The 25,617-nt window shown below is 44.6% G+C and overlaps 1 protein-coding gene across 1 annotated transcript in view; it reads right to left on the bottom strand.

The window, feature by feature from the left end:
* LOC138644852 (protein unc-93 homolog A-like) overlaps nt 1-25,617 on the bottom strand; it is a 345,859-nt gene that overhangs the window by 303,558 nt on the left and 16,684 nt on the right. The window contains exon 2 of the mRNA XM_069733739.1: nt 23,443-23,624. Within this exon, the coding sequence (XP_069589840.1) occupies nt 23,443-23,624 (182 nt within the window). The remainder of the gene's footprint in view (nt 1-23,442; nt 23,625-25,617) is intronic.

Raw genomic sequence — 25,617 nt, 5'->3', positions numbered from 1 at the left:
AATGACGTCGCGGCTTCTGATTGGTCGCGTGGCGGTCACATGAGCGGCACGCGACCAATCAGAAGCCGCGACGTCATTCGCAGGTCCTAAACGCGCTCATTTTAAACAAAGAAGCCTGCCGGTTACCAGCGTGATGTCCAGGGGCCGCCGGAGAGGTGAATATATCAATATTTTTTATTTTAATTCTTTATTTTACACATCCCTATGGATCCGATACCGATACCCGATACCACAAAAGTATCGGATCTCGGTATCGGAATTCCGATACCGCAAGTATCAGCCGATACCCGATACTTGCGGTATTGGAATGCTCAACACTAGTCGCCACACAAAACTCATCTCACAAAAGTCGCTACATATACAGTGTATATATATATATATATATATATATATATATATATATATATATATATATATATATATCTGTAAATTATTAAAAATAAATATGTATAAAAATTGGTAACTAGTATGTGAGGGGGCTAGGGTACACCAAGACTGATTGGTAAAAAATATTACATCAATAAAGTACAAAGTATAATCCAAAATAAGAACATATATAATCACTACATTAAGTACACGGCTGACAAAAAAATATTTATATGTATTCACAATAAAATGCTGTAAAAATTATATAAATAATATTAAATAAATAATATTTCATGTGATAATACAAAAATAAATAAATATATATATATATATATATATATATGTATATACACCTGATTACTGCCTATGAATATTATATAATTGGTGACATGATGTGACAAAAATAATATAACTAAAATAAAAAATAAATAGAAAACAAAAAAATAAAAAATATGTATATATGTATGTGTTGCAAAAGGTGATAAAAAATATATGTGAAAATGTGTAAAATAACTATGTGAATGAATATTGTTGAAAATTCATTCAAAATTAGCAAAATATCAAAAGGTGATAAAGCACCACAAATATAAACAGATAAACATTATAATATGTGCCAATATTTTAAATGTAATATATATATCTGTGTGATAAACTCAAATGATGGTAATAAGTGAATGGAGTGATAATAAATAAATGGTTAATTGTGAATACAATAAATAATTAATTATAAAAAAATAAAAATAAAAAATAAAAAATATATAAAAGATATATATAAAATGTTCATGTGCAATATTGGACTGAAATGTCAAACTAATGTGCAAACAGTGCAATAATGTAGTAGAAAATAAATAATGTAGCAAAAAATAAAATAAATATATAAAAAATAAATATATAAAAATGTAAACAATGTGACCAATTATATATCTGCAATTTAAATTTGAATATGGATATAACTTGATTGGATAAAAATCCTACAGATACTAAGATCAGGTGTTTGACAAAATCGTAAGCTATTAGATCTGTGCACACAATATACATAAGATATGAACAAAAGAAACAGCCGTGTATACCAACCAGAGATGCGCGCCGCAGCCCCTGCACACACTACTCCAACGCACGTTTCTCAACCGCTTCGTCAGACACAGCCCACGTACCATATAGCACAGCTACGTAGTATATAATAGCCATGTAGTTTATATCACAGCCATGTAGTATATAGCGTAGCCATGTAGCATTAAACACAGCCCACGTAGTATATAACACAGCCCACATAGCATATAGCAAAGCTACGCAGTCTATAGCACAGCCACGTTGTATAGAGTACAGCCACGTAATATATAGCACAGCTACGTAGTACATAGCACAGCCACGTAGTATATAGCACAGCCATGTAGCATATAACACAGCCCACGTAGTATATAACACAGCCCACGTAGTATATAGCACAGGCCACATAGTATATAGCACAGGCCACGTAGTATATAGCACAGCCACATAGTATATAACACAGCCCACATAGTATATAACACAGCCACAAAGTATATAGCACAGCTGAGCCCACCTAGTATATAGCACAGCTCACATAGCATGCAACACAGTCACATAGTATATAGCAGTGTGGGCACCATAACCCTGTTAAAAAAAAGAATAAAAATAAAAAATAGTTATATACTCACCTTCTGGCGGCCCCGGGAACCAGCCCAGGCCTTAGCAATGCTCCCGGCAGCTCCCGTTCCCAGTAATGCCTTGAGAGACAATGACCTGTGAAGACATAGCAGTCTCGGCTCATTTTGCAAGGCATTACCGGGAACACTAGCTGCCGACAGCATCGCAAGGAGCGGGAAGGCTGCGAGGGCCGCCGGAAGGTGAGTATAGCGCGATTCTTTAAATTATTTTTAACATTATATCTTTTTACTATTGGTGCTGCATAGGCAACATCAATAGTAAAAAGTAGGTCACACACTTGTCAAAATGGAAATGCCCCCCCCCCTGCTCAGGGCCCCGGCACTTGCCCGGGTGCGCCGAATGCAGACGCCGGCCCTGTTTGTTGGAGAAACTATCTTTAGTAAAGTCCAGAAAATTTCTGCAATTACATTTTTTCTTATACACATGTTTATTTCCTTTGTGTGATTTGGAACAACAACAAAAAAAAACAGAAGACAAGAAAGGCACATTGGACATCATTTCTCACAAAACCCCCAAAATGGACCAGACAAAATTGTTGGCACCATCAGCTTGATATTTGGTTGCACATCCTTTGGAAAAAATAACTAAAATTAAATACTTCTTATAAACATCAACAATAGGGTTGAGCGAAACGGATCGGACAAATTCAAAAATCGCTGACTTTCGGCAAAGTCGGGTTTCATGAAACCCGACCTGATCCTGGTGTGGGATCGGCCATGAGGTCGGCGATCTTCGCGCCAAAGTCTTGTTTCGTATGATGCTTTCAGCACCATTTTTCAGCCAATGAAGGAGGACGCAGACTGTGGGCAGCCTGATGACATAGGTCTCGGTCCCCACCATCTTAGAGAAGGGTATGACAGTGATTGGCTTGCTTTCTACAGCATCACAGGGGCTATAAAGGGGCGTGCACGCCGACCGCCATCTTACTTCTGCCGATCGTAGCATAGGGAGAGGTTGCCGCAGCTGCATCAGAAGAAGGGATATAGTTAGGGAGGGAAGATTAACCCCCGAAACTGCTTGTGCTGTAGCAATTTCCACTGTCTAACACCACCATTTGTTTGCAGGGACAGTGGAGGCTATATTTTTGTACATCAGCTCTGTAGCTTATTAGGCTGCCTTATAACGCTCCCTGATAGCTGCATTGCTGTTTGCACGCCGCTGTGCAAACCAACTGCTTTTTTAAAAGCAAAAATCCTGTTGCTCCTTTCTGCACAGTTATCTTGTTTATTTGTCCACACTTTTGTGTGCAGCAGTCCTTTTTATTGCTGCCATACTTGTCCTGAGATCATCGTAGGGAGATTGAAATTGTACTACAGTCCTTGTGTTTTTTCATATATTTTCCAGCCACTTTCTGCCACTTAGATTGCGTTGTTTTATACACTGGGCCTGAGTTTTGGGTCAGTCTCCCCCCAAAAAAGGGAGTTTCAAATTCTCACAAAGTGGATCTACTGCAGTCCTGTTATTTTGGTGTATGTCAGCCAGCCACTTTCTGCCACTTAGATTGTGTTGTTATATACAATGGGCCTGAGTTTTGGGTCAGTTTCCCCCCAAAAAAGGGATTTTCAAATTCTCACAAAGTGGATCTACTGCAGTCCTGTTAGTTTGGTGTATGTCAGCCACCCACTTTCTGCCACTTAGATTGCGTTGTTTTATACACAGGGCCTGAGTTTTGGGTCAGTTTCCCCCCAAAAAAGGGATTTTTAAATTCTCACAAAGTGGATCTACTACAGTCCTGTTAGTTTGGTGTATGTCAGCCAGCCACTTTCTGCCACTTAGATTGTGTTTTATACACTGGGCCTGAGTTTTGGGTCAGTCTCCCCAAAAAAGGGAGATTCAAATTCTCAACAAGTTTATATACACCTTCTACCTTGTTTTTGTTTTACAGTACCATATAACGGTTGTTATTTTGGTTAGATTTTCCAAAAAATGAGGAAGTCTCGTGGAAAAGGCAGTGTGCGGTGGTTGCCAGCTGGTACTGATGGTGGTGGTGCATCTGGTGGTAGTGGCAAAAGCACAAAAGCACCTAAGGGTGGAGGTGTTGAGCCAGCGTCATCGTCTGGCTACACAAGGCCTCGAAGGCTCCCTTTTCTGTGAGTCGGAAAACGGTTTTTATAGTCGGAGCAGCAGGAAAAAGTTTTGGCTTTCATTGCTGACTCGGCCTCTAGCTCTTTCGCCTCCTCTTCAGAAAGTTCCAAATATAAAAGAAGCAAGTCGTCAGTGGATGCTCCTGGTCAGGAACAAGACGTTTCCTTGTGTCCTTCACCCAAACCAAAAGTGAAGGATGCATCAGGCTACACTACAGGTTACTCCATGGAGCTCTTTACACATACCGTGCCTGGGTTAGAACAGGAAATTGTTAACTGCCCATTACAAGATGCCCATTACAAAATGAAATGTATAATAATAATAATAATGATGAATCGGACATGGAGTGCACTGATGCACAGTCACAGCTAGATTATAATGTTGTTCCATTGACTCAGATCACTACATTGTCCTCGCAGTGTACTGAGCCTGAATCTGACCCTGATGAGACTATGGTGCCCCGTCCTGAATGCTATAGCACCGTACACGGTGACACAGAGGAAGGTGCACATGACATTGAAGAGGAGGTGATAGATGACCCAGTTGTTGACCCCCATTGGCAGCCAGTAGCTCTGAAGCGGAGGAGGATGATCCGCAGCAGCCATCTACAACGCAACAGCTGTCATCTGGCAGGCCCGAATCAGGCCAAAAACGCTTGTCAAAAACAAAAACTGTTTGAGGACAGCGTGGAAATCCGGTGAAAGTAGCTGTTAGGTGTCGAGTTCCCGCCTCTGCACAGGGGGAATCTCAAACCATCTCTGCTGCGGTCTCCCATTCTTCTCCAGCTGCAGTGGAGTCTGCTCAGCGGAGACGTCGGTCCCAGCGTCTTGCTCAGTCTCATTCTTTGCATAGGGTTGCTGCTGCTTTCCCAGCTTCTGCCATTGAAGCCAGTGCTGGGCAGCGGCGAGCAGACGCTTCTGAGACTAATGATGAATGAACGTGTGCACAACCTACAGTGGTGCATGGGTAGGTTCCCAAACCGTAATATCAAGCAAGTAAGAAACCCAGCACTCAACTTTGCGGTGAGAAGAAAAATGGGTAGTTTATTGTATCCCAAACAAAACGTTTCGGTCACATACAGGACCTTCGTCAGTAACTGAAAATTACATATATCAAAAACAAATCATACAATAAGGATAATATCAACACAAAACAAAATAAACAAAGTATATACAAAGTACAATCGTACATGTACATGGCAATAAGGTGTAACTATGGTGCGCATATGGAGATGGAGAGTAATAAATACTGGCACAGTGAGTGAGAGAAAGACCGAGACAAAGTTACGTACCAAATGTCGGGGTCGAATGCTTATAGGCTATCTACGCTGCCTATAGAAAAAAGAGGAGATAGTGGCAAAACCCGACAAGATATGAAAGTGCAGTGATGTGGTAGAAACTAAAGGTAAAGGAGCCTACCAATAGAGTCGGAGGTACAGCGCTTATTCCAAGAGGAGATGAGTCCTGAATCAGTCTAGAATAGAGATGGGGCAATCTTACATAGAGTAGCATACAAAATGTGTAGTCATATGTAGTCACACGCATTTGATATATACCTTACAGATGGCCGAAAACGCGGTGTCCACCGCTGTGAAGGTGAAGATTGAGGGAGGAGGGCGTATTTAAATACCAGTAGGCGGGAAAACCGCCGGTGTGATCAGTACATTGTATGATACGGCGTGCGCTGACCGCGACAGGAAGCGGAAGTGACGCGCTAAAATGAGTCAAGCATGATCGCATGCTGCACCAATGGAGAACGGTGCAGGGCGAGGGCCGGATGTGATGTACAGGAAGTGGGGCACCTGACGCTTCCAGATTAGGCCCGATTGCCATGATAGATGTGGCAGGCTATACTCCATAGAAGCGATGCACCAATAGAGAGTGGTGCAAGGCGAGGGCCGGATGTGACGTGCCGGAAATGGGGCACCGGACGCATCCAAAAGAAGCCCAGTCGCCATGTTGGATGTGGCAGGCTAAGCACCATAGGGGCATAGGGAATATGGGAGAAAGAATCTCCCAGATGTAAGAAGGAGAGGGGACAGAAACCGGATGTGACCTACCGGAAGTGGGGCATCACACGGCAACAAGTTAGGTCGCCATGTTAGGAGAGGCACAATATGCTATAAGGTGTACGCTGTAGAATGTGTGAAATACATGTAATGTAATGAAGTGCATGAGCACTGAGGACAAAGGCACTTTAACAGAGAAAGAACGTAGGCATAACTAACAGAAAAGAAAAAAGGGGGGAGAAAGAGGGAAAAAAAAGGGGATAATACAGAGTATAAATACCCATAGATTATTGTTGGTAGTAGAAAATGACTATAATAAGGGAAACAGCAATGAGTGACCAGCTGAAAAGTAAAGTAAAAAGGTGATGCTGGAGTGGACGTGACTAATCCGGAGCAATACGACAGTGTGGTGGATAAGGTGGTGCTCAATATCCGTGATGCCCATTAATATAGACGGCTCTAAAAAAACAGAGAGAAAGAAATTAGCGACATTTCATAGCAACAAATATCACACAAATGCCATGAGTTCATAATCACGATTGAGGCCTTTAGGGGCCAAAGTCTCTAATGTGTGGATCCAGAACGCCTCTTTCCTGTGGAGTAAAGCAACCCTGTCACCACCCCTCCTAGGGGGTGGTACACTATCGATAACCTGGCATCGCAATTGAGAGATCGAATGACCTGCTGAATGAAAGTGGTGTGGAATTGGCAAGAGTAGATTCTGACATCGAATAGTAGATTTATGTTTCGAAATCCTGTCTCTTACTGACTGTGTGGTCTCACCCACGTATAACAACCCACATGGGCACTTGATTAGGTACACAACGTACGAGGACTCGCACGTGAAGAATCGATTAATTCTAAAAGTTTTGCCTGATCTGGGGTGTTGGAAAGTGTTACCCTTTTGTACATTGTGGCATTGTGCACAATGGAGGCAAGGGAATGTGCCATTCCTTGGGCGTGATAGAAACTGTTGTCTACGTTGGTCTGCCGACCCAATGTCGGCTCTGACTAAACCGTCTCTCAAATTGGGTGGCCTTCTGAAACATGGTAAAAATGGAGATCTAAACTCAGGTATATTCGGATGGGCTGTGGACAGGAGATGCCAGTGTCGCCTAATAGCCTTGTGAAGAATGAAAGAGAACGGGTGATATGAGTGCACAAAGGGAATGCGTGTACCCTGATCCCTCGTGGGATGCCTAGGTGGAGGATTTCTTGATTGTGCTAGAACCCTTGGTGGATAACCCCTCTCTATGAATTTTGAGGTCATATTTTGAAGTCGATTCTCACATAAGTATCTATCTGGTACTATACGCTTTACTCGTTGGAACTGTGATATCGGTATTGAGCATTTAGTGGATGGTGGGTGAAAGCTCTGAAAATGTAACAAGCTGTTTCTATCTGTTGGTTTGGTAAAGAGGTCTGTAGTTAGGAAACCAGCTTGGTCCTTAAGTACCATGGTATCCAAGAAATTAATCGAGTGTGAATCATGGCTAATCGTGAACTTGATGCCTGGCCACGCTCCGTTGAGAAACAAGAAGAACTCCTGCAAGGACTCCAATGTGCCCCCCCAAATGCAAAAAATATCGTCTATGAAGCGTTTCCATAGGGAAACATTTTGGAACAAAGGGTGTTTATAAATAACAGAGGTTTCGAATTCTGTCATATACGTATTAGCATACGGGGGTGCCACATTGGAGCCCATTGCCGTTCCTCACTTTCCTCCACAGGAAAGAGGCGTTCTGGATCCACACATTAGAGACTTTGGCCCCTAAAGGCCTCAATCGTGATTATGAACTCATGGCATTTGTGTGATATTTGTTGCTATGAAATGTCGCTAATTTCTTTCTCTCTGTTTTTTTAGAGCCGTCTATATTAATGGGCATCACGGATATTGAGCACCACCTTATCCACCACACTGTCGTAGTGCTCCGGATTAGTCACGTCCACTCCAGCATCACCTTTTTACTTTACTTTTCAGCTGGTCACTCATTGCTGTTTCCCTTATTATAGTCATTTTCTACTACCAACAATAATCTATGGGTATTTATACTCTGTATTATCCCCTTTTTTTTCCCTCTTTCTCCCCCCTTTTTTCTTTTCTGTTAGTTATGCCTACGTTCTTTCTCTGTTAAAGTGCCTTTGTCCTCAGTGCTCATGCACTTCATTACATTACATGTATTACATACATTCTACAGCGTACACCTTATAGCATATTGTGCCTCTCCTAACATGGCGACCTAACTTGTTGCCGTGTGATGCCCCACTTCCGGTAGGTCACATCCGGTCTCTGTCCCCTCTCCTTCTTACATCTGGGAGATTCTTTCTCCCATATTCCCTATGCCCCTATGGTGCTTAGCCTGCCACATACAACATGGCGACTGGGCTTCTTTTGGATGCGTCCGGTGCCCCATTTCCGGCACGTCACATCCGGCCCTCGCCTTGCACCACTCTCTATTGGTGCATCGCTTCTATGGAGTATAGCCTGCCACTAGAGTTGAGCGACCTTGACCTTTTTAGAGTCGAGCCGGGTTTCGCGAAACCCGACTATCTCAAAAGTCGGGTCGAGTGAAATCGGCCGATTATGACGTAAAGTCGGGATCGACCGAAACACGAAACCCAATGCAAGTCAATGGGGCAGCATAGTCGGCAGTGAGTGGGGGCCAGGAAAACACCTAGAGTGCCCATTTTAATGTCAAAACCATCCATTCTTCTTAATGAAGCTTGTCAAGCGTAATTTACCTTATAATAATTGGAAGGCATTTGAAATTGGGGGTCATTTGGCTAAAGTTGTGGTGGGTAGGGCTGGTTCAAGTAATTAGTGGGCCCAGGAAATCTGGACCACGTCACGGCAGTGGAGCAGGGAGAGGTAAGTATTTCAACTTTGCAAGTGCTGTGAACCTGAGCAAGCAGGGGGGGCCCACTCGTTGGCATTGGCACTGGCACAGGGACCCTCAAAGTACAGTGGTGTGTTTGCACGGCGGGGGCGCCTCCCACCGGCAGCAACACTTTTGCGTACCATGAGAGGCCCTGTGTCAGTGACGTCGCCAACTATTATTCCTCCCCCCACCTGATGAAGGAACCTGCACTTTCATCTGCACCTTCCTGTTTGTCCCCGTGTAAGGTGGTATGGTATGCGGGAAGGGGGACCTGACTTTCAGCAGGGTCACAATCTTGCAGTGTAGCGTGCACGGGAAATGTTGCGTTATGGGTCAATGTACCAGCAGACTCATCTATCACTGGCTGGGCAATGGGCAGGATGAGGAGGAAACACAGATATAGGCCCAAAGAATAAAGTGGGCTAAATGCAGTTCAAAATTGGTAACACAGGACTAATCAGGGGGCATTGCAGTGGAGGACAACTGGAATGAGAGGCTGACACAGAGAGTAGGCCCAAATCAGTAAGTAGTCGAAATGCAGTTCAAAATTGGCAACAGTAGTAAACAGGCGGCACAGCTTTGTTCAGTGGAGGAGAACAGCAAGGAGTGGCAGACACCGATAGTAGGCCCCAACCCAACTAGTAGGCCAAATGCAGTCTAACATTAACAACTACTTAACGAGCGCCTGAAAACGGAATTTCAGGACAGGAAACCAAGAGAACAGCAAGGAGCGGCAGACACCGATAGTAGGCCCCAAACCAACTAGTACACCAAATGCAGTTGTTCCGTTTAACCACAATTTAATGAGAGCCTGAAGATAGAAGTTCAGGAAAGGCAACCTGGAGAACACCTTGGAGTGGAACACACCATCTCTCTACACCCCATACCCAATTTGTAGGCCTAATGCAGCGTAGTTTCCAACAACTACTAAACGAGAGCATGATGATCGAAGCATTGGCGAGGAAACCTGGGGAACACCTTGGAGTGGAACACACCATCTCTCTACAGTGGAACACACCATCTCTCTACACCCATACCCAATTTGTAGGCCTAATGCAGCGTAGTTTCCAACAACTACTAATCGAGAGCCGGAAGATCGAAGCAATGGAGAGGAAACCTGGGGAACACCTTGGAGTGTAACACACCATCTCTCTACACCCCATACCCAATTTGTAGGCCTAATGCAGCGTAGTTTCCAACAACTACTAAACGAGAGCCGGAAGATCGAAGCTCAGGAAAGGCAACCTGGAGAACACCTTGGAGTGGAACACACCATCTCTCTACACCCCATACCCAATTTGTAGGCCCAATGCAGCGTAGTTTCCAACAACTACTAAACGAGAGCCGGAAGATCGAAGCAATGGAGAGGAAACCTGGGGAACACCTTGGAGTGTAACACACCATCTCTCTACACCCCATACCCAATTTGTAGGCCTAATGCAGCGTAGTTTCCAACAACTACTAAACGAGAGCCGGAAGATCGAAGCAATGGAGAGGAAACCTGGGGAACACCTTGGAGTGGAACACACCATCTCTCTACAGTGGAACACACCATCTCTCTACACCCCATACCCAATTTGTAGGCCTAATGCAGCGTAGTTTCCAACAACTACTAAACGAGAGCCGGAAGATTGAAGCTCAGGAAAGGCAACCTGGGGAACACCTTGGAGTGGAACACACCATCTCTCTACACCCCATACCCAATTTGTAGGCCCAATGCAGCGTAGTTTCCAACAACTACTAAACGAGAGCCGGAAGATCGAAGCTCAGGAAAGGCAACCTGGGGAACACCTTGGAGTGTAACAAACCCTCTCTCTACACCACGGAAGGGCTGATTCTTAGGAAGGAAGGCTGTCGGAAAGAAGCAGGGTGCGTCCGAGGGTGATTATATTCTTATTAGGTATATACTCACCCTCGGACGCGCCCTGCTTCTTTATTTGTAATGAATGTTTATTTGCAATGTGGTTTTGACTTACTCTATTTTTTTGGTAAATAATGATTTTATTATTTTCATTGTTTTGCATCTTCTTGGCAATAATATAAAGAAGACGCGACAGGACAACACTCGGTGGATGCCATATCTGTGTTTAAAATTGAAAAAACCTTTCAGTTAACTACTTGCAGGAGAAAGTTATTGTAGCTGGTGGCCATTTTTAGTACTGTACCAGATTTTTGTTGTATGTGTTTGTTTTTAATGTTAAAATGTCTGCATTTGATATCTCTCCAGTATTTTCTTTTTTATAAGCAAAATACTTATTTTTATATTTTCTGATGTTGGTTCCAGGGGTACACGGGCAGCAGTGGTGTGGTCAGTGGAGGCCTAGTGGAAGGAGTGACCGCAGACAGGCATCGAAGGCCTAAAATAATAACACATGGCTGTAGGCAATTTTAAATTGGTTACAGGGGTACACGGGCAGCAGTGGTGTGGTCAGTGGAGGCCTAGTGGAAGGAGTGACCGCAGACAGGCATCGAAGGCCTAAAATAATAACACATGGCTGTAGGCAATTTTAAATTAGTTCCAGGGGTACACGGGCAGCAGTGGTGTGGTCAGTGGAGGCCTAGTGGAAGGAGTCACCGCAGACAGGCATCGAAGGCCTAAAATAATAACACATGGCTGTAGGCAATTTTAAATTGGTTACAGGGGTACACGGGCAGCAGTGGTGTTGTCAGTGGAGGCCTAGTGGAAGGAGTGACCGCAGACAGGCATCGAAGGCCTAAAATAATAACACATGGCTGTAGGCAATTTTAAATTGGTTCCAGGGGTACACGGGCAGCAGTGGTGTGGTCAGTGGAGGCCTAGTGGAAGGAGTCACCGCAGACAGGCATCGAAGGCCTAAAATAATAACACATGGCTGTAGGCAATTTTAAATTGGTTACAGGGGTACACGGGCAGCAGTGGTGTGGTCAGTGGAGGCCTAGAGGAAGGAGTGACCGCAGACAGGCATCGAAGGCCTAAAATAATAACACATGGCTGTAGGCAATTTTAAATTGGTTCCAGGGGTACACGGGCAGCAGTGGTGTGGTCAGTGGAGGCCTAGTGGAAGGAGTCACCGCAGACAGGCATCGAAGGCCTAAAATAATAACACATGGCTGTAGGCAATTTTAAATTGGTTACAGGGGTACACGGGCAGCAGTGGTGTGGTCAGTGGAGGCCTAGTGGAAGGAGTCACCGCAGACAGGCATCGAAGGCCTAAAATAATAACACATGGCTGTAGGCAATTTTAAATTCGTTCCAGGGGTACACGGGCAGCAGTGGTGTGGTCAGTGGAGGCCTAGTGGAAGGAGTCACCGCAGACAGGCATCGAAGGCCTAAAATAATAACACATGGCTGTAGGCAATTTTAAATTGGTTCCAGGGGTACACGGGCAGCAATGGTGTGGTCAGTGGAGGCCTAGTGGAAGGAGTCACCGCAGACAGGCATCGAAGGCCTAAAATAATAACACATGGCTGTAGGCAATTTTAAATTGGTTACAGGTGTACACGGGCAGCAGTGGTGTGGTCAGTGGAGGCCTAGTGGAAGGAGTGACCACAGACAGGCATCGAAGGCCTAACATAACAAAAATGTCAATACAATGGTATTGTCAGTGGCAGGCATTGAAGGATGTCAGCGCATAGACTAAACATTGGTGGAGCTGTGAGATAATTTTGCAAGTGGTAGAGCACTGTTTGAGCTGGGGTGGGGGGAAACTGTCTTGTGGCCGGCGGTACAGGCCCAGGGCCCCTCATATTACAACGGTGTGTCTGACGTTGGGTGCGCACCACCACCGCCAGAGACACTTTATTGTACTAGGAGGGACCCAGTGGCAGTGCCGTCGACCAAAAGCGGGCTCACCCACCTCTTCAGACAAACTGCACTCTCACGGGTGCTGTCGCCAAGTGTCGATACCACGGCCCCGTGTGGGGAGTTTGGCCATTTAGTGAGGTGTAAACATGTCGTATGCTGGACAATCAGGTGCAGAAAATTACGAGATTGGAAAAGGCATTCAGAATAGTCCACAGGCAAGACCTTTTCATAGGAAAGCTAGGTGTCAGCCGGGCAAGGTGGGGCAAAAGATTTCGAAATCCAGTTGTGGTTCATTTTAATGACGGTTAGATCATCTACATTTTGGGTAGCCAGACGAGTCCTTTTTTCTGTTACTATTGAACCTGCAGCACTGAATACTCTTTCTGATAGGACACTAGCTGCCGGGCAAGCAAGCTCCTGCAATGCATATTCTGCCAATTCTGGCCAGGTGTCTAATTTTGATGCCCAGTAATCAAATGGGAATGACGGTTGAGGGAGAACATCGATAAGGGATGAAAAATAGTTTGTAACCATACTGGACAAATGTTGTCTCCTGTCACTTTGAATTGATGCTGCAGTACCTGTCCTGTCTGCGGTCATAGCAAAATCACTCCACAACCTGGTCAGAAAACCCCTCTGGCCAACGCCACTTCTGATTTCTGCCCCTCTAACTCCTCTGGTCTGCTGGCCCCTGCAGCTCGTGTGAGAACGATCACGGGCGCTGTGTGCAGGGAATGCCAGAAGCAAACGGTCAACAAGAGTTGATTGTTTGGTTGCTAATATTAGTTCCAAGTTCTCATGTGGCATTATATTTTGCAGTTTGCCTTTATAGCGAGGATCAAGGAGGCAGGCCAACCAGTAATCGTCATCATTCATCATTTTAGTTATGCGTGTGTCCCTTTTGAGGATACGTAAGGCATAATCCGCCATGTGGGCCAAAGTTCCAGTTCTCAAATCTGCGGTTGTGCTTGGTTGAGGGGCAGTTTCAGGCAAATCCACGTCACTTGTGTCCCTCAAAAAACCAGAACCCGGCCTTGCCGCGCCACCAATTTCCAGTGGCCCCGGAAAAGCTTCCTCATTAAAAATATAATCATCCCCATCATCCTCCTCGTCCTCCTCCTCCTCTTCGCCCGCTACCTCGTCCTGTACACTGCCCTGGCCAGACAATGGCTGACTGTCATCAAGGCTTTCCTCTTCCTCAGCTGCAGACGCCTGATCCTTTATGTGCGTCAAACTTTGCATCAGCAGACGCATTAGGGGGATGCTCATGCTTATTATGGCGTTGTCTGCACTAACCAGCCGTGTGCATTCCTCAAAACACTGAAGGACTTGACACATGTCTTGAATCTTCGACCACTGCACACCTGACAACTCCATGTCTGCCATCCTACTGCCTGCCCGTGTATGTGTATCCTCCCACAAAAACATAACAGCCCGCCTCTGTTCACACAGTCTCTGAAGCATGTGCAGTGTTGAGTTCCACCTTGTTGCAACGTCTATGATTAGGCGATGCTGGGGAAGGTTCAAAGAACGCTGATAGGTCTGCATACGGCTGGAGTGTACGGGCGAACGGCGGATATGTGAGCAAAGTCCACGCACTTTGAGGAGCAGGTCGGATAACCCCGGATAACTTTTCAGGAAGCACTGCACCACCAGGTTTAAGGTGTGAGCCAGGCAAGGAATGTGTTTCAGTTGGGAAAGGGAGATGGCAGCCATGAAATTCCTTCCGTTATCACTCACTACCTTGCCTGCCTCAAGATCTACAGTGCCCAGCCACGACTGCGTTTCTTTCTGCAAGAACTCGGACAGAACTTCCGCGGTGTGTCTGTTGTCGCCCAAACACTTCATAGCCAATACAGCCTGCTGACGTTTGCCAGTAGCTGCCCCATAATGGGAGACCTGGTGTGCAACAGTGGCAGCTGCGGATGGAGTGGTTGTGCGACTGCGGTCTGTGGACGAGCTCTCGCTTCTGCAGGAGGACGAAGAGGAGGAGGAGGGGGTGCGAACGGCTACAGCCAATTGTTTCCTAGACCGTGGGCTAGGCAGAACTGTCCCAAACTTGCTGTCCCCTGTGGACCCTGCATCCACCACATTTACCCAGTGTGCCGTGATGGACAAGTAACGTCCCTGGCCATGCCTACTGGTCCATGCATCTGTTGTCAGGTGCACCTTTGTGCTCACAGATTGCCTGAGTGCATGGACGATGCGCTCTTTAACATGCTGGTGGAGGGCTGGGATGGCTTTTCTGGAAAAAAAGTGTCGACTGGGTAGCTCGTAGCGTGGTACAGCGTAGTCCATCAGGGCTTTGAAAGCTTCGCTTTCAACTAACCGGTAGGGCATCATCTCTAACGAGATTAGTCTAGCTATGTGTGCGTTCAAACCCTGTGTACGCGGATGCGAGGCTAAGTACTTCCTTTTTCTAACCATAGTCTCATGTAGGGTGAGCTGGACTGGAGAGCTGGAGATCGTGGACCTAGCGGGGGTGCCGGTGGACATGGCAGACTGAGAGACGGTGGGAGATGGTATTGTTGCCACTGGTGCCCTAGATGCAGTGTTTCCTACTACGAAACTGGTGATTCCCTGACCCTGACGGCTTTGGCCTGGCAAAGAAACCTGCACAGATACTGCAGGTGGCGCGGAAAATGGTGGCCCTACACTGCCGGAAGGGATGTTGCGTTGCTGACTAGCTTCATTGGCCGAGGGTGCTACAACCTTAAGGGACGTTTGGTAGTTAGTCCAGGCTTGCAAATGCATGGTGGTTAAATGTCTATGCATGCAACTTGTATTGAGACTTTTCAGATTCTGTCCTCTGCTTAAGGTAGTTGAACATTTTTGACAGATGACTTTGCGCTGATCAATTGGATGTTGTTTAAAAAAATGCCAGACTGCACTCTTTCTAGCATCGGATACCTTTTCAGGCATTGCAGACTGAGCTTTAACCGGATGGCCACGCTGTCCTCCAACAGGTTTTAGCTTTGCCACGCGTTTTGGGCAAGATACGGGCCCGGCAGATGGAACCTGTTGCGATGTTGATGCCTGCTGCGGCCCCTCCTCCTCCGTTTCAGAACTGCTGCCGCCTGCACCCTGTTCCCCCAATGGCTGCCAATCGGGGTCAAGAACTGGGTCATCTATTACCTCTTCTTGTAGCTCGTGTGCAACTTCGTCTGTGTCACCGTGTCGGTCGGTGGTATAGCGTTCGTGATGGGGCAACATAGTCTCATCAGGGTCTGATTCTTGATCAGCACCCTGCGAGGGCAATGTTGTGGTCTGAGTCAAAGGACCAGCATAGTAGTCTGGCTGTGGCTGTGCATCAGTGCACTCCATGTCAGATTCAACTTGTAATGGGCATGGACTGTTAACTGCTTCACTTTCTAAGCCAGGGACGGTATGTGTAAAGAGCTCCATGGAGTAACCCGTTGTGTCGCCTGCTGCATTCTTCTCTGTTGTTGTTTTTGCTGAAGAGGACAAGGAAGCGACTTGTCCCTGACCGTGAACATCCACTAACGACGCGCTGCTTTGACATTTACCAGTTTCACGAGAGGAGGCAAAAGAGCTAGAGGCTGAGTCAGCAAGATAAGCCAAAACTTGCTCTTGCTGCTCCGGCTTTAAAAGCGGTTTTCCTACTCCCAGAAAAGGGAGCGTTCGAGGCCTTGTGTAGCCAGACGACGAACCTGGCTCCACAGCTCCAGACTTAGGTGCAATATTTTTTTTCCCACGACCAGCTGATGCTCCACCACTACCACTACCCTCATTACCAGCTGACAATGAACGCCCCCGGCCACGACCTCTTCCACCATACTTCCTCATTGTTTTAAAAACGTAAACAAACTAACGGTATTTGTTGCTGTCACACAAATTACACGGTGAGCTATAACTTCAGTATGATTTAGCGACCCCTTTACAGGTGAGTGAGACCACAACGAAAATCAGGCACAATGTTACACACTCTGTTGTTGGTGGCAACAAATGAGAGAGATGCCACACACGCAGGACTGTCACTGAAGCACAAATGTAAACATTAATCTCCCACTGATTTGATTTTTTTTTTTTTTTCAGGGAGACTTTAGGAAAAAAAAAAATAGAATAAAATGATTTTTTCAGGAAGAATTTAGAAACCAAAGAAAATAAAATGATTTTTTCAGGGAGAATTTAGAAAACAAATAAAACAAAAAAAGGCTTTCTATGGCCCACTGAGTGAGAGATGACGCACACAGGAGTCAGGAGTGGCACACAAGCCCAGAGGCCAATATTTATCTCCCACTGATTGATGTAGTGATTTTTTCAGGTAGATTTTGAAACCCAAATCAAGCTAAAAAAAATAATAGGCTTTCTATGGCCCACAATTGGAGAGAGAGAGAGAGAGAGATGGCACACCCACGAGTCAAGACTGGCACACAAGCAGAAAGGGCAATATTAATCTCCCACTGATTTTTTTTTTTTTTTTTTCAGGGAGACTTTAGGAAAAAAAAATAGAATAAAATGATTTTTTCAGGAAGAATTTAGAAACCAAATAAAATAAAATGATTTTTTCAGGGAGAATTTAGAAAACAAATAAAACAAAAAAAGGCTTTCTATGGCCCACTGAGTGAGAGATGACGCACACAGGAGTCAGGAGTGGCACACAAGCCCAGAGGCCAATATTTATCTCCCACTGATTGATGTAGTGATTTTTTCAGGTAGATTTTGGAACCCAAATCAAGCTAAAAAAATAATAGGCTTTCTATGGCCCACAATTGGAGAGAGAGAGAGAGATGGCACACCCAGGAGTCAAGACTGGCACACAAGCAGAAAGGGCAATATTAATCTCCCACTGATTTGGTTTTTTTTGTTTTTTTTTCAGGGAGACTTTAGGAAAAAAAAAATAGAATAAAATGATTTTTTCAGGAAGAATTTAGAAACCAAATAAAATAAAATGATTTTTTCAGGGAGAATTTAGAAAACAAATAAAACAAAAAAAGGCTTTCTATGGCCCACTGACTGAGAGATGACGCACACAGGAGTCAGGAGTGGCACACAAGCCCAGAGGCCAATATTTATCTCCCACTGATTGATGTAGTGATTTTTTCAGGTAGATTTTGGAACCCAAATCAAGCTAAAAAAATAATAGGCTTTCTATGGCCCACAATTGGAGAGAGAGAGAGAGATGGCACACCCAGGAGTCAAGACTGGCACACAAGCAGAAAGGGCAATATTAATCTCCCACTGATTTGTTTTTTTTTTTTTTTTTTCAGGGAGACTTTAGGAAAAAAAAATAGAATAAAATGATTTTTTCAGGAAGAATTTAGAAACCAAATAAAATAAAATGATTTTTTCAGGGAGAATTTAGAAAACAAATAAAACAAAAAAAGGCTTTCTATGGCCCACTGAGTGAGAGATGACGCACACAGGAGTCAGGAGTGGCACACAAGCCCAGAGGCCAATATTTATCTCCCACTGATTGATGTAGTGATTTTTTCAGGTAGATTTTGGAACCCAAATCAAGCTAAAAAAATAATAGGCTTTCTATGGCCCACAATTGGAGAGAGAGAGAGAGATGGCACACCCAGGAGTCAAGACTGGCACACAAGCAGAAAGGGCAATATTAATCTCCCACTGATTTGGTTTTTTTTGTTTTTTTTTCAGGGAGACTTTAGGAAAAAAAAAATAGAATAAAATGATTTTTTCAGGAAGAATTTAGAAACCAAATAAAATAAAATGATTTTTTCAGGGAGAATTTAGAAAACAAATAAAACAAAAAAAGGCTTTCTATGGCCCACTGACTGAGAGATGACGCACACAGGAGTCAGGAGTGGCACACAAGCCCAGAGGCCAATATTTATCTCCCACTTTTTTTTTTTGTTCCAGGGAAAATTTATAAACCCAATAAAAAAAATAATAAATAGGCTTTCTATGGCCCACTATCTGAGAGACAGAGAGAGATGGCACGCTTAGGACTGGCACACAAGCCCAAAGGCCAATATTAATCTCCCTTTTTTTTTTAAGGGAGAATTTATAAAACCAAAAAAAAAAAAATAAATAGGCTTTCTATGGCCCACTATTTGTGAGAGAGATGGCACGCTCAGGACTGGCACACAAGCCCAGAGGCCAATATTAATCTCCCACTTTTTTTTTTTTTCCAGGGAAAATTTATAAACCCAATAAAAAAAAATAAAAATAAATAGGCTTTCTATGGCCCACTATCTGAGAGAGAGAGATGGCACGCTTAGGACTGGCACACAAGCCCAAAGGCCAATATTAATCTCCCACTGATTGATTTATTGATTTTTTCAGGTAGAATTTAGAACCCAAATAAAGCAAAAAAAAAAAAAATGGGCTTTCTATGGCCCACTGAGTGAGTGATGATGCACACAGGAGTCAGGAGTGGCACACAAGCCCTGAGGCCAATATTTTTCTCCCACTGATTGATGTAGTGATTTTTTCAGGTAGATTTTAGAACCAAAATCAAGCAAAAAAATAAATAGGCTTTCTATGGCCCACTGAGTGAGTGATGATGCACACAGGAGTCAAGAGTGGCACACAAGCCCTGAGGCCAATATTTTTCTCCCACTGATTGATGTAGTGATTTTTTCAGGTAGATTTTATAACCCAAATCAAGCAAAAAAATAAATAGGCTTTCTATGGCCCACTGAGTGAGAGATGACACAGACAGGGATGGCACTCTAGCAGAAATGTCAATCTTAATCTCCCACAAAAAAAAAAAAAAAACAGGGAGTGTCCTTCAATTACTATCTCCCTGCAGTAATCTCAGCCAGGTATGGCAGGCAGCAATAAGGAGTGGACTGATGCACAAATTAAATAAAAAGTGTGTACAAACCAAAAAGATAGCTGTGCAGAAAGGAAGGAACAAGAGGATTTGTGCTTTGAAAAAAGCAGTTGGTTTGCACAGCGGCGTACACACAGCAATGCAGCTATCAGGGAGCCTTCTAGGGCAGCCCAATGAGCTACAGCGCTGAGGGGGAAAAAAAAAAAAATGTAGCTTCCACTGTCCCTGCACACCGAAGGTGGTGTTGGGCAGTGGAAATCGCTACAGCACAAGCGGTTTGGTGGTTAATGGACCCTGCCTAACGCTATCCCTGCTTCTGACGAAGCGGCAGCAACCTCTCCCTAAGCTCAGATCAGCAGCAGTAACATGGCGGTCGGCGGGAACTCCCCTTTATAGCCCCTGTGACGCCGCAGACAGCAAGCCAATCACTGCAATGCCCTTCTCTAAGATGGTGGGGACCAGGACCTATGTCATCACGCTGCCCACACTCTGCGTTTACCTTCATTGGCTCAGAAATGGCGCTTTTCGCGTCATTGAAACGCGACTTTGGCGCGAAAGTCGCGTACCGCATGGCCGACCCCGCACAGGGGTCGGATCGGGTTTCATGAAACCCGACTTTGCCAAAAGTCGGCGACTTTTGAAAATGAACGACCCGTTTCGCTCAACCCTACCTGCCACATCTATCATGGCAACCGGGCCTAATCTGGAAGCGTCAGGTGCCCCACTTCCTGTACATCACATCCGGCCCTCGCCCTGCACCGTTCTCCATTGGTGCAGCATGCGATCATGCTTGACTCACTTTAGCGCGTCACTTCCGCTTCCTGTCGCGGTCAGCGCACGCCGTATCATACAATGTACTGATCACACCGGCGGTTTTCCCGCCTACTGGTATTTAAATACGCCCTCCTCCCTCAATCTTCACCTTCACAGCGGTGGACACCGCGTTTTCGGCCATCTGTAAGGTATATATCAAATGCGTGTGACTACATATGACTACACATTTTGTATGCTACTCTATGTAAGATTGTCCCATCTCTATTCTAGACTGATTCAGGACTCATCTCCTCTTGGAATAAGCGCTGTACCTCAGACTCTATTGGTAGGCTCCTTTACCTTTAGTTTCTACCACATCACTGCACTTTCATATCTTGTCGGGTTTTGCCACTATCTCCTCTTTTTTCTATAGGCAGCGTAGATAGCCTATAAGCATTCTACCCCGACATTTGGTACGTAACTTTGTCTCGGTCTTTCTCTCACTCACTGTGCCAGTATTTATTACTCTCCATCTCCATATGCGCACCATAGTTACACCTTATTGCCATGTACATGTACGATTGTACTTTGTATATACTTTGTTTATTTTGTTTTGTGTTGATATTATCCTTATTGTATGATTTGTTTTTGATATATGTAATTTTCAGTTACTGACGAAGGTCCTGTATGTGACCGAAACGTTTTGTTTGGGATACAATAAACTACCCATTTTTCTTCTCACCGCAAAGTTGAGTGCTGGGTTTCTTACTTGCTTCTGAGACTAAGTCCTACTTTGCACACACTGAGCATGCCCAGGGCAAGATCTCTCATTGGAGATCTAGGGTCACATGCTCAGGTACTGCAGCGACTTCCATTGGTCCTTCTCACGGAAGGTCCTGTAGGTACTAGGACTAAGTTCTGCTTTGCACACTGAGCATGCCCAGGGCAAGATCTCTCAGTGGAGATCTAGGGTCACATGCTCAGGTACTGCAGCAATTCCATTGGTCCTTCTTTGAAAGGTCCTATACGTGCTGCAGCTATTTAAGGCTCGCATGGCCGCAGTGTACATTTGTAAACGTGTGTGTGTTGTGAGTGAAAGTCGCTCTTTAAATAACCCTCCCTATTGGATGACTGTTCGCGGAAGGTGTATGATTGCTATCTAGCGCCCGACTTATCCAACAGCACGTTACACACTAATACAGCGTCTAGTTGATGTGTCCGCCAGTGCGGCGCCGTGTGCTTTCTCAGCGCTTTCCTGACCCACTCTCGTGCATTCCTTTGTTATTATTTTGGTTACGCTGACACCCGAGTTGTGGTGTCGACCGCAAGTAGTCTACACAGACTCAGATCCCAAGTCTTAGGACTGAGCTCGGAGACTCCTTGCTTGTGCTCTTGTGTGTGCTACTGCGGCCCTGTGACTTAACAGGGTTTGCTTCCTTCACACAGGGTGAAGTTAACCCGTGTGTATTCACATTGTACCGCCATATAGTCCGTCATTACTTGGCAGCAGGTTCCATCTCTGCACGGTGGAGCCCGGGCTGCAAACGCACCTTATTCTACCTATCTTATTATTTGGGGCGTTCTGCTAGCCCTAACAGTAGCACAGCAAGCAATGCCTGAAAAGGTATTCCATAGTAGGAAGAGTGCAGTGTGGCAATTTTTTAACCAAGATCCGAATGATCAGTCAAAAGTTATTTGTAAGAAATGCTCAAAGAGCTTTAGCAGAGGGAAAAATCTTCAAAATTTAAATACAACGTGCATGCTTAGACATTTAACCAGCATGCACTTGCAAGCCTGGACTAACTGCCAAACGTCCCGTACCGTTGGTGAACTGCATTTAGCCTACTTTTTTATTTTGGGCCTACTAACTGTGTCTGCGCCACTCGTTACAATTGTCCTCCACTGAACAAAGCAATGCCGCCTATTTAGTCCTGTTACCAATTTTGAACTGCATTTAGCCTACTTTATTATTTGGGCCTAGATTTGTGTTTCCTCCTCATCCTGTCCATTGGCCAGCCACTGCTAGATGAGTCTGCTGGTACATTGACCCAGACCACTACATTCCCCTTGCATTCTACACAGCCAGAATCTGACCTGCTGAAAGTCAGGTCCCCCTTCCCACATACTATACCACCTTACACGGGGACAAAGAAGAAGGTGCAGATGAAAGTGCAGGTTCATTCATCAGGTGGGGGGGCATACTCGTTGGCACTGGCACAGGGCCCCTCATAGTATGCAAAAGTGTCTCTGGCAGTGGGAGGCGTCACCCGCCATCAAACACACCGCCGTACTATGAGGGGCCCTGTGCCAGTGCCAATGCCAATGAGTGGGCCCCCCTGCTTGCTCAGGATCACAGCACTTGCAAAGTTGAAATACTTACCTCTCCCTGCTCCACCGCCGTGACGTATTCCGCGTTTCCTGGGCCCACGAAAATCTTGAGCCAGCCCTACCCCCCCTCAACTTTAGCCAAATGACCCCCTGTTTTCAATGCCTAACTATTATTATAAATTAAATTAAGATTGACAAGCTTAAGAAATAAGAATTGATGTTTATGGCATTAAAATGGGCACTGTAGGTGTTTTCCTGTCCTCCACTCACTGCCGACTTTGATTCCCCATTGACTTGCATTGGGTTTCGTGTTTCGGTCGGCCACTGACTTTTCTAAATAATCAGCCGATTCCACTCGGCCCGACTTTTGACAAAGTCGGGTTTCGCGAAACCCGAATCGATCCTAAAAAAGTAAAAGTTGCTCAACTCTACTTACAAATACTCAGAGGACACCCGAGCGTGCTCGGGAAATCTCAAGTACCGAGTATACTCACTCATCACTAATCCTGATTCTAGGATGCATCACTTACCTTACTGGGTGCTGCAGGTGTGATTATAAATAGTTTTAACTGATGCAAATCTACTAATACGTTGAATGCTGAATTGTGTATAACCCCGCCCACACCATTGATTGACAGCAAGCAGTGCAGTAAGTGATATCTATAGCTGGAATCAGGGTCTCTGTCCCTACATTGTGGTGCTCTTAGATTAAGTAGCAAAAATCTGTTTAAAGAAAACACATGAACAAATTTGCAAACCAAAATGTTAATAAGAAATGATAAAAATGTACCAGTTTGGTTTAAAGTTCCCAATGGAATAAGTGATATAGCAGCACATTGAAGCAACGATTGTCCATTTGCATCCAATTTTCTTAATAATGATTGGAGGTAGAAAAAGCGAAGATAATATTAGACATCCGTAGACAACGCTTAATGATGCAACACCCAGGCCTTTTTCAGGATTCAGACTGCTCTGTAAAGATAAAATATTTTATTATACTCAAGACCAGTTATCATCACTTCTCTATTTATAATTGTAACTCAATTCTCTCACGTGGGCGGTGCTGCTGTGGTTTCAGTCACCGCTCTGTGTACAGAGAGCAGCAGCTGTTACCTCGCCCCTGGCATTGACTGACAGCACCTCAGCATTAGGGCTGGCGGTCAGTCAGTGCTGGGGGCACAATTACAGCCGCCGCTGTCTAAACACAGAGCAGTGACTGAACCCACACTGGTGACAGACCCATGACTGAAACCCAAATACTACCGGGATAAATAAAGTTCACTTCCTCATGGCAGCGGGGGTCTAAGTGAGTGCCACGGGGCAGGTTCAGATCGCTATAACCCTACATATTAACAATATTTATGTAATCCATGTCCTCTATCCTCTGGCTCCTGCAGTGATTTTACAGAAAACGGAATTACCGGCTTTTCTTCTATCTCTCTATGCTATCTATCTCTTGGCTTTTAATCTATCTATTTATATATATATATATGCTTGTTCTTTTAATTTTTTTCTTCTACGTGTTTTGTCTAAATTTTTACTTTTCACTTTTTTCTCTACTTTTTATAATAAATAGTACCCTTCAGACAAGCCCCACACAATACATGTGTAAAAGCACAACTTACACACACACTCCCAGTGTTTTTAAGAATTAAAAAAAAGGCCCATTCGTCAAGAAACGCTATTCAGCACTGGAGGCGTACGCTTTCCCTGCCCAGTGAGGAAGATCCCACATTCCTCTATTGTTCTTCCTCCTCCTCCTCATATAGTAAAGAGGGGACCCCAGCAAGGTGTCCTAGGACCTGGGCAACACCTTCAGCAATCGATCCCATATAAACTCCACCCCTAAAAATTATCAGCCTGTTATGCAGGATTTCATCGGCTAAAGAGTCCAAATTGACAATACAGACATCACTGAAATTGACTTTTTCAAATTCTTTTCAGCACGAAAATAATAAATCTTATAACGGCCTAGAAAAATTTGTATGCCCATCAATTTTTCACCCAAATCCTCTGGTCATCATATGCCAGATTGGCTCCTCTAAATGGAGCAGAAATAATGACATTTTGGGACATCATGTTGCATTTGGGCATAAACAGAAAACAAAAGCTTTGTCAATACTGGAGTACTGATATACTACATCACACCAGTATTCCACATGGCCATGACAAGGACGCAATTTGAAGAGATACAAAAATGTTTGCATTATAGTTAGAGATGAGAGAATTTGTTTGGAAAACATTTGCCAATTTCAAATTCGACATGAACGTAGCACATTCGGTTTTGTATTCAGTTTTACATGCATTTTGACTCAAAGTCGGCAAAATTCGGTCACAGTTCGTTAATTCATCACGTTTCCACTAATGCTGTGGATATTACTTTGACTAGGATAGTGGTGCAGTATGATAAGTGGGTTTGGACAGTGTGACATGTTTGATGAGGGGAGAGGGTGTGGAGAGGTTAGGAGAGCAGTGGTTGACTGCCAAAATGACATGTCTCTGGCCATAGGAAAAGCAGGCATCTTGTTCGGTTGGCACCATTTGCTAAATGTCACAATGCAGAGAATCCACTCCTGAGAGTACTGCAAGTAAACTTGTCAGTTAGCTAGATGGGATCCTGTCCTGTGTAAAATCAATCTTCCAGCATCTAACTAGATTGTGCTAATACTGTATGGCAGCCTCAGGAGGTCCCATTTGCTACTCCAAATCGTTTATGATAAAACTGTGTTTCAGTGACAAATCAGAAGGTGAGATTTCCACTTAAAAATCGTTAAGACTAATATTGGGGTGCAGCAACGAGGCCCAATTAGCTAATCCAAATCATTTGTGATTAAACTGTGTTTCATTGACAAATCAGAAGGCCAGAAAGGCAGGAAGAGGAAGAGGGTGACTATTAGGGTGAGAAGTGTGAGAACAGAGTAGATGACGACGAGGTTTTAGATCCCACTTGGTGTGAACCCAGATG

The sequence above is a fragment of the Ranitomeya imitator genome, chromosome 7, assembly GCF_032444005.1.
Source record: "Ranitomeya imitator isolate aRanImi1 chromosome 7, aRanImi1.pri, whole genome shotgun sequence".
Classification (NCBI taxonomy): Eukaryota; Metazoa; Chordata; class Amphibia; order Anura; family Dendrobatidae; genus Ranitomeya; species Ranitomeya imitator.
Note: the sequence above shows the minus strand (reverse complement) of the source record. Positions and strands in the feature narration are given on the sequence as shown.